This window comes from Aedes albopictus, chromosome 3, assembly GCF_035046485.1.
Source record: "Aedes albopictus strain Foshan chromosome 3, AalbF5, whole genome shotgun sequence".
Taxonomy (NCBI): domain Eukaryota; kingdom Metazoa; phylum Arthropoda; class Insecta; order Diptera; family Culicidae; genus Aedes; species Aedes albopictus.
The window spans coordinates 252,986,022-252,995,547 of NC_085138.1; the positions used below are offsets into that span (position 1 = coordinate 252,986,022).

General features: G+C 41.0%; 2 protein-coding genes across 2 annotated transcripts; one reads left to right on the top strand and one right to left on the bottom strand.

The window, feature by feature from the left end:
* Positions 1-805: 805 nt before the first annotated feature.
* Positions 806-3,750, bottom strand: LOC109424404 (zinc finger and SCAN domain-containing protein 31). Its single transcript, XM_019699495.3, has 3 exons — positions 3,503-3,750; positions 1,119-2,269; positions 806-1,059 (listed from the first exon to the last, which is right to left on the bottom strand). The coding sequence occupies exons 1-3, from the start codon at positions 3,653-3,655 to the stop codon at positions 888-890; spliced, it is 1,476 nt and encodes a 491-aa protein (XP_019555040.2). The 5' UTR covers positions 3,656-3,750; the 3' UTR covers positions 806-887.
* Positions 3,751-3,874: 124 nt separating this feature from the next.
* LOC109424364 (zinc finger protein 519) lies at positions 3,875-8,549 on the top strand. The gene is given in 4 exon segments (XM_019699463.3): positions 3,875-4,283; positions 5,950-6,602; positions 6,665-6,834; positions 8,509-8,549. Coding segments are annotated over 4 exon segments (1,209 nt in total). The 5' UTR covers positions 3,875-3,938.
* Positions 8,550-9,526: the final 977 nt, after the last annotated feature.

Here is a 9,526-nt window from a genome sequence, read left to right on the forward strand (position 1 = left end):
TATGGTAGCCGCTATAATGCAGATTTTACCTCAAGTTGGATTAAAGTAGACGTGCAATATCTATAAACGCTCTAAATGTAATGCTTCTTAACTTAAAGTCTTGTAAGTGCAACAGTTTTGAAGCTGTCGCACCACCACCCTATTCTCTCCATGGGGCAATGAGAAAGAATATTGTCTATCCGGTTGGAATCAAGACCGACATTCAATCAAAAAATGCCATTTTCTTAGTCCACAAGTGTCGCAACTGTTTCGCATCTATAGTGCGCTGTGTTGCTGATAACAACGGGAAGGATGCGCACTACTTTTGACATGATTAAAAAACTTCGCGAGTTGGGTCGCGTCGCGACTTGATTGTGCGAAGTCCGGTTTGGTGGCGGCCCGACAATATCAAACGTCGAATAGCCGATAGTGGGTTTATTGAGCAATCTCAGGGGGAATGACACTTCCTCTGCTAAGCAGAAAAATCCGCATTTATCCGTTTCTAACTATCGTTAACCGCGTCTAACTGCTGCTCAGTTAGCACCGGTTAACGACGGCCAGGAACGGATAAACGCGGCTTTTCCGGTTAGAAAACGATATAGGGCACTGCATGAAATTCTCTCTTTCTCTTTCACTCTTACAGAAATAGTGTAAACAACAAGGCCAAGATACGTCAAAATCCCATACAAAATCAAAATAATGCAGTGCCCTATTTCATTCCCCTTGGTTGCCAAGGCGTTGCTATGAGTTGCAATCATAACATCATAATATGAAATTCAAATCCATCGATAGCTTCCAAACACCATAATAACCAAAAACATTTAAATTAAAAAGCTAAATCATTTTTAATTTGCAGAAAAATAGTTATTTTCACATAAACAAGCAAAATTGTCAAAAACCTATTCTATTTAGAAATCATCAACCGGCTGCTTCCGTTTCCTTCTCTGTTTTTCCCTCTCCGGATCATGGGTCTTCTTGTGGGTATGCATGTGCGTGATTGTGGAAAACCTTTTACTACAAATGTCACATTCATATGGCCTTTCGCCCGTATGTGTCCGGTGATGTTTCACCAGTAACCACCTAAAAATGGGAATAAAGTTTAGCAACACGAACCTTATCCGGCATTACACCGAGCTTACTTATACAAAAACGTTTTGGAGCAGAACTCGCAACCGAACTGCTTATCCTGGGTGTGCACTTTTTTGTGTACCGTCAACGTGCCTTGCAGAGCGAAGGATTTGCCGCATCCTTCAAAATCGCAGACGAACTTCCGCTCCCCGCCGTGAGTCACCATGTGGTTTCGCAAATTTCCGGCATCCAGGAATTTCTTGTCGCAAATTTCACACTCGTACTTCCTAACCTTCAGGTGAACACCGTTCACGTGAATGTTCAGCTTTGTGCTCGTCCGAAACGACTTTTCGCAATATTTGCAGGAGTACGGCCGCTCACCGGTGTGGCACATCATGTGATACTTTAGGCAAGTGGAACTTTGACCGCAAATTGGACACACTTGGCCTTTGCCGTGTTTTGTTAAGTTCGATTGTGAGGATTTCATATCAGAGACCGTATTCCATTCATTTTCCGTTTCAGTTTCTTCTGCTTCTTCCTCTTCTGCTTGGTCAATATCAGAGGCATACTGAACCACTGAGGATTCCTCCTGATCATCTGCAGTGCACGTCTCCTCATGCTGTATGTGCATTGTGTCATCAGTTACAACTTCTTCTTCAATATCTTCTGGTTCGGGCTCTAAGTATTCGTAATATTCTTCAGAACAGTCGTCGGCGTCTTCAAGATGCTCGGGAGGATGTGCTATTTCGACTTTAATATCGACATTCGTTAGTAGGAAAGTACTGTTTGAATCTGCTTCCGGGGGAGAAACTGGTTCCGGTTGTACTGGTACTGATGGAGTAGTATCTTGTTCGGTCGATTCGGCTTCCGAGATTGACGATACAGGCGAAGGCTGTCGAATGTATTCTCGTTTTACGAGAGTAGCTGCCGGAATGATTTGCGGTTTTGGTGATGGGGATTTTGGAGATATTCCTTCATGTTGCTCTATTTCAACAGTTTGCAGTGGCGGTGATGATGGAGATACAGGCAATGATGTGGTTGATTCTGATAACTCAATAGGTGGAGGCGGTGATGGTGTCGTTTCCCGCGGCGATGAGAAGGATAATGCTTCAGCAAGCAAATCACTTGCTTCTTGGCATTGATTTTTGAATTTGTACAACTGCCGTAAAAAGTCTTTACAGCGGATACAAATTTTCTTAGGAAATCCATCGTCTGTTTCAATCTGTAAAAGAACATCCAGAAAATAAATAAAAATTTGGTAGTAATAATAGTTATATACATATGTATGTACATATGTATGAATAATTAACATATTGTATATCTTCCTTTGAAAAGTAAAATAACAGTAACACTATGAGGACTTACGTTGAAGCACAAACAGACGTCTCACTCTGCCCACTTCCCATCGTTTCCATTTTTAACGGACTATTCAAATATTCTGTAGTTCGCAAATGACTCATGGCACTCGCAACGTTTTCTACGTTCATCTAGGGTAACGGTTGAATTTTGGACCCCTAGAGGACATTGGTTTTAATTTAATTCAAAATCAAACAGATTCAGAGGGTATTTAATAATGATGATGTTAGTATGTTCGTAAAAGCCTCCAATGTCCGTTAAAAACACCCACAAGGTCATTTCTGGCTGAAAATTTGATGAAAAATAACTTATTTTTGAAGCATCAGTTTTCACTGTTTTGGACACCCCAATATATTTTGGACCCTCTTCAGTATATATTTTGGACACCCGGTGTTTAAACTCGTTTGAAACTATTTTGGAAGAATTTGCCGCTTGAATATGCTGGATCATATCCTAATTACTCGATTGACAAAGGCTGATTAGACGAACTTTGCGAATTTATTGCGCTAGAATGATAAACGTTTTTGTTTACATCTGCAAGTTTCCTCAGCACCGCAATCTCCTTTGTAAACATGATGCGATACTCGCACGGATGATAAGCTTGGCAAAAAATAATTTCAAGGCAAATAAGGATATTTCCAGTGAGGAAATGATTGCTGCCCGTGCAGAGCGATCTTATTTAGCGAATGATTCTAAAAATTTTCGTCATCTCATCATTAAACCTGTGAAAGTTGTGGTAAAAGGACACAGGGGGTCCAAAATATATGGGGGTCCAAATTATATTGGTTACCCTACTCAGTGCATTTGCAAAACACAGAGTAATTAGCATTAGACGATTATGCTTTTCTGACGATGATTTTAATATCACTTTTTTCCAAGTGATACGTCTGTTTGTCTGTGGTAAAAGTATTTGCAGTTATCGTACGTTTACTCACAGATAACAGACTTTTAAGCTAACGAAATGTGTGTAAACCACCAGGCCGCTATTTTGAGGAACTAACATCTTGTCTGTTGTTAAAGCATCTTCCACAATTTTTACCACACATTTTCTAAAAGATTTCACTGTGCAGAAACAAAAAACTTTTAATCGGGTACTCACCACCAACCCAAGCATCTCAACCGTCTCGCGGACCAGCAAGCTCAGCGATTCCCTCTGCGTCTTCGGGTGCCGCTCAAAGATATTGACCAAATCCGTCCCATCAAGGCACAACCGGCAAATTTGATCGAACTGAGACCGGTTGGGTCGTATCATGGTGCCTGCGGGTCCCAAAATATCACAAAATTTCTACTTTTTGTTTACGCACTCTCGTCCACTCCAGGAACAAACAAAAAACAAACTGAAGCGAATGCGTGAAACGTCAAAATTGCGCGATTTTAGATCACTTTTGGCGAGGGGGAACTCGAAGTTCTCAGAGAGTGAGTTACTTGTGTGAATCGCCCAGCTGATTTTTGTTGACACATTTCAGTTCAGTGCATCTTCAAGTGGTAAACATTCGCGAGGTTTTATTTCGTTTTCGTCAAAAAAATTGAAAAATATGGAATCTTTTCCGTCCAAAGACTACGCGATTGTTATAAACGATGTCAGCTCGGTGTGCCGGTGCTGTTTGGAGTCGGAGAAGTTGCAGGAGATCTTTGTCGATGGCAGTGAGGAGCTGAATTCCGAAGTGGAAGAAGTGCTTCGTCCAGCTTACATACCGGTGAGCCACGACGACGGTCTGCCGAACTTGATCTGTGGTTCGTGTGCAGAAATGCTCCGGAATTGGCATCGGTTCCGGTTAAAATGTGAGGAGTCGTACCAGCTGCTGGAACGGCTGCAAGATTGTCCCATCGACGTACTCGAGGAGGCGGAGAAAGTCTTCGTGGATTCCACGGTAGTGACGGTAAGTGCGCGCCTTGTTGTCTCACAGTGGTTCAGGTTTAAATATTTCCGTGCAAAAATACCAACACGGTGCAGTCATTTGGTCACTGGTTTCTTTAGCGGCGTTGAGGTAATTTCATATTCTGAATCTGCATGTCAAACTGAGCCGAAACCCAAATTTTCATTAATTTTTATGCCCGGGAACCTATTTAAAAATCAATAATTCAATTATTCAAAGTTTGTATGGGCAGCGCATTTTGTACTGGGCCGAGCTGTCAAGCGGTTGCTCAGCTGTCAAAAGGAGATTATAAAAAATGTATTTGAAATAGATTTTAGGTATCAAAATAAAGTTCAAAAAATCTGAAAAAAATCATAGTGGCGCAAAAAAAGGTGCTCTTCCGTATAAAAATAAAAAAATCATTGATTTTTTCTAAATTGATTGATTGATTTATCTTTATTTAAGAGACTTTCACTGCCCCTATTCGCATAACAGTCCCATGTTTGCTGGGTTTCCTATTCACATGGGACTTTTGTGCGAATGGGGGCAGTTCAGCCCTTGGCCGTTTCTAAATTAAAAAAAAAACCCAACTGCAACGCTTTCTAACTACAAGTCCGATTTGCAACAATTTTGCAGTTTGCAAATTGCAGAGTATGGATCAAGGTATCTCCAAGGGTACACTCAGCGAAAAAAACTAGCGAAATTCATCGAAATACCTTATGAAAATTTGCTATAATTGGGTTCTTTAGGGGTATCCGGATTATTGCATAATCGGAATCTCCGCCTAAAAATTAGGCGAAATCCAAAATTTCATAAGTTTTGGACTCCGGGAACTATTTTTAAAATGCATTTAAAGTTTGTATGGGGAATTTTTTTTGTTCGGGTCGAACTGTCATTTTATCGATTCAACTGTCATTCTATCCACAAAAATTAAAATTGTTTTGTTGATTTACCCATCAAAACAAAGGTATTAGGATCCGATAAAATCACGTTATACTCAGAAAAACGAGCTCTTTCGATTAGGCTATAGCAAATAGCAATATTTTATTAACTAAACAACCCAATTAATTCTTATGGATGCTATAAGAATACCTTATGAAAATTGATCGTGCTTGCCATGACTAATCTCATAAGATAGACTTATGAAAAGAGCAAAAAAATCTTAAAATGATGCAGACTGGATTCGATCCATGAACGTCGGGATCACCGAGCCCGTGTTTTATCCGCACGGCTACCGACGCTTGAGAATATCATGTTGCTAAACATGAATAAAAGCCAAGCTGTGAGACGATTTTACGCCATAGAGTGACCTTATGAAATTCATCCGACTCATTAGGAATTATTTAAAGGCCGTTTCATAAGGTGGGTCTTATGGAAATCTTAAGGTTATTTGGCTGAGTGTATCTCCTGATTTTTTTGTTTCGTGGTGGAAAATGTTTTTCGTTTTTCGCAGAAACCATTTTTAAATATAATTTCACAAAAAAATGGTTTCTGCAAAAATGGAAAACTTTTTCCACCACAAAAAAAAAAATCAGAAGATACCTTGATCCATGCTCTACATGTGCACGAAAACCGATTTTGAAAATATTGCTGCGATATTTAATAAAAAATCAAAAACCAAAAAAATGAGGAAATGCTTCCAGTTTCGCCTTAAATGTTAATCTCTCAACACGCTCGATCTTGGTTATAGATATCGGACAACGTAGATGACGAGGAGCAGGAGATATTCGTTCAGACTGATGCCGTTGATTTGCTTAAACAGAAAGAGATGGACCTGGCCTCGGATCGGGAGCAGCCGGCCCTGGACCCCGTAGATGTACTAAAACAGGATCATGAGGATGAAAATTTCGGTGCAGCGAGTTGTTGTTTAGATATCAAAGTGGAACAAGTTCCGCTAGTAGAGACATTCTATCGGGCTAAGCTGGTCGAAAAGCAGGTCATTGGAGGCAAAAAGAAACGCTACGTTTACCATCGCCAGTGTCCAATCTGTGGTATCGTGTTGAAACGAGGCCTCCGGGAGCACATAATGATCCATAATGATCCTACGGGACGGCCGTTCAAGTGCGATAGCTGCGATAAGACATACTGCCGGAAGGAAAACTTACGGCAGCATCAGGAACGGGAACATCTACAGATCCGTCATCCGTGTGACATTTGTGGAAAAATCTTTAGCACAAGAGATGTGCTGAATGCCCATCGAAAGCTGCATACTACCGAAAATTTCAAATGTGACCAGTGTGACCAGGAATTCAAGTCGAACAAATATCTATACAAACACAAGCAGAAACATTTGGGTGTCAAGAAGTTCATCTGTGCATTCTGCGGGAAATCCTTCCTGGTCGGGTAAGGGTATCTTCAAAAGAGTCATTTGTAGTTGAATTTATGATCTTCTTTTGTGCTTTCAGCGAGTACCTGAAGGACCATCTGCGGATACATACAGGAGAGAAACCGTTCGATTGTAAAATATGCGGTAAACTTTTCCGTACGACGAATCATCTAAGGCAGCACAACCGTACCCACTCGGTTCCGATGACTTCCGAGCAAGAAACCTCTGCTGATGCAGATGCCAGTTAGAGTGAAGCATTTTCTGAATGCATGTAGCCAATAAAGGATCGTTTACTAAATAACCAGCGTGCATTTAATGTTTCCCAAGGTCAAGGATTGATTTGCTGTCATAATACCATTCAGGTGTTCGTGCTAGTGCTGCTTCCACCTGTTGATCACCTCATGTCCGTCCATCAAGATGCATCCGTCCTTATCCCTGCACATTTCGGCTCACGGCACGAAACCTTGTTGGGATGCGTTGTGCTTCTGATAGAACTTCCGTGTTTCTTGTGAACGGCACAGCTGTTCCATTGTTCTCATTGCGTTTCTTCCAGGCACTGCGTGTCTGCTTGTTCTGCGTTCTATAGTTCGACGTTCTGCCGAGCCCTGTAATATTGTGCCTTGCAAGATAAATCCGCGAAACGCGTTAGTCTTCTTCTTTTCCATCAAGTTGCAAAAATATGACCGCACCACTATGAGCGACCTGATGGTCAGAAATTCTACATGCGGCGCTTATATCAAATCCACATGAAGCTGCGGCGATATGGCCGCGAGCAGATGCACGCGATACAGACGCAATGTGGAAATGGAAAAGATGAAGCCGTATCCCCCTGCAGCATCACTAAATAACATCCCGATTATTAAACACAAAGTCGACGAGGTGATGCGTATGCATATAAGTGAATCAATGTCGCGATAAATATTATTACGATTTCTGGCCACCTGAGTTGCCATTGTGTTAACTTTTGTTTTGATATGAACGGCCTGAAGGCTGCTGCGATGCTGCTGGGTGGGTGACAGTATCTGTTCGATTTTGACATTGCGTCCACTGAAAAAAATTGACACGTCTGAGTAATGTGTTTTACATATTGATTTGCGCAAATTGTAAAACCCACGAATGTCACGTGTGATACATATTGAATCACCAACATAATTTTTGTATCAATCTATAAACAACCCACATGATTCTTGTGTGTCAATAAAATTGCATTTCAACTTGTAAACACATAAATGTCATATTATGCTGAACATAAATTTTGTGTTTTGAAGCATATGGATTTCATGTTGTGCCGCTCATGCAGTCCTCCATGCAATAATTATACTGTGTAGTGCCCTTATTTCACGCAAGCTCATAGTTTTACCATCATGATTTAATTTAAGTTTTGAATTTAAAATGATGTGTTCAATGTATATTACTATTACTTTCAAAACACATCTTTGCTATTCAAAATTAAATCATGATGGCAAAAAAGAGCTTGCGCGAAATATGAGCACTTCACACATAGGCGATAAATGCTTTGTATTAATTTAAACTCAAAGATTTTAATTGTTATAATAATTTGTTTATTAATTTATATATTTAAAGCATTACTTACATAGATATTTGAATTCGCCGTATGAAGCATTCTACTAGATCCGGTACTAGGTCAATCGCTTCTAGTACCCCCGTTGCTAGTGGCTATCTTATGCGCATTCTGCCGTGGAGCCGCCGACCTCTCCCGGGTTCTCTACCGACGAATCCCTTCGCCGACGTGACCAGTCTTGTCACGGAAGGCTGAAAAAGTCCTTTGCAGCTGCTAGACGCCGTTTCACTTCGCAGGTTGGACCACGGATTTTACACGCAATGCCTGTAAAAAACGATAATTATGAAGCAAATAATCGAATTGGTTCTATATAAATTGAAACTTTTTATTCAATTTTGTAGGAATGCTTTGTACTTACGAGGGTAAGCTGCAGCTCAGTTGAGTTCTCCACCAGTTGGTTGGCCATTTTGAACAACCGTTGAAGTTTGACGGTTTTTTCATGGCTCATGTGTCGTCAGTAATGAAATGCATTTGTAAAAAACAGTAGCGCAAATTCAATTGAAAAGTTACTTCATTTTCAATCATATTACATACAAGATATGAATGTCTTGGCTATTGGATTCATTTTAAAGATAGTGCTATTTGAACTCCAAGTGTAACAAAAATTATATTGAAGTGTGTTACATTTGATTCGGTGATGTAAGCTTTGCCGCGAGATCCATGTGGTGAATCAGATTATTCTAACGTGTAGGATACACAAAATCCATTGGAAAAACACATCAGACTAACGTGAACGTTTTCGAATCAGCTCACAAGCCAAAACACATGAATCGATCGTGTCGATTTTTTTGAGTGTCTGTATCGCGGGAATTTCCTCGCGGGCATATCGCCGCCGCCCAATGTGGATTTATTATGAGCGCCGCAATAATGAAGCATGACCGCCCACACTGTGTTCCACCGACGAACCGACGTAACAGTGCACCATGGTGTTTCAAAACCCCCTCCCCCCAATTTAACAACGGTCGAATCAGCGCAGACGCGAACCTTTTCCAATATAAACACACGGGGATGCGGGGATGCTGTGCCCATATCAAGCCCCCAACGAACGAATCGGCACTGTAAATATTTATTGGGGAAGATTCAAATATTACGTCCATCAATTTTTGGGATTTCTAGACCCCCCCTCCCCCCTCTGTCACGCATTTTCCCTATACCTAATACACGTAGTGTCACACTTTTGTAGACCCCCCCCCTCCCCCAAATGTTGGACGTAATTTTTGAACGTTCCCTGAGATGCGCGATTGCAGAAATCGAATGTCGACTGTACCTCGCACTCGAACCTCGAACTGCACCAACACGGTTACAGAAGTTACACAGATTTGTGTACTACTAGATCAGCCTCACCGCTGTGTCAAATGT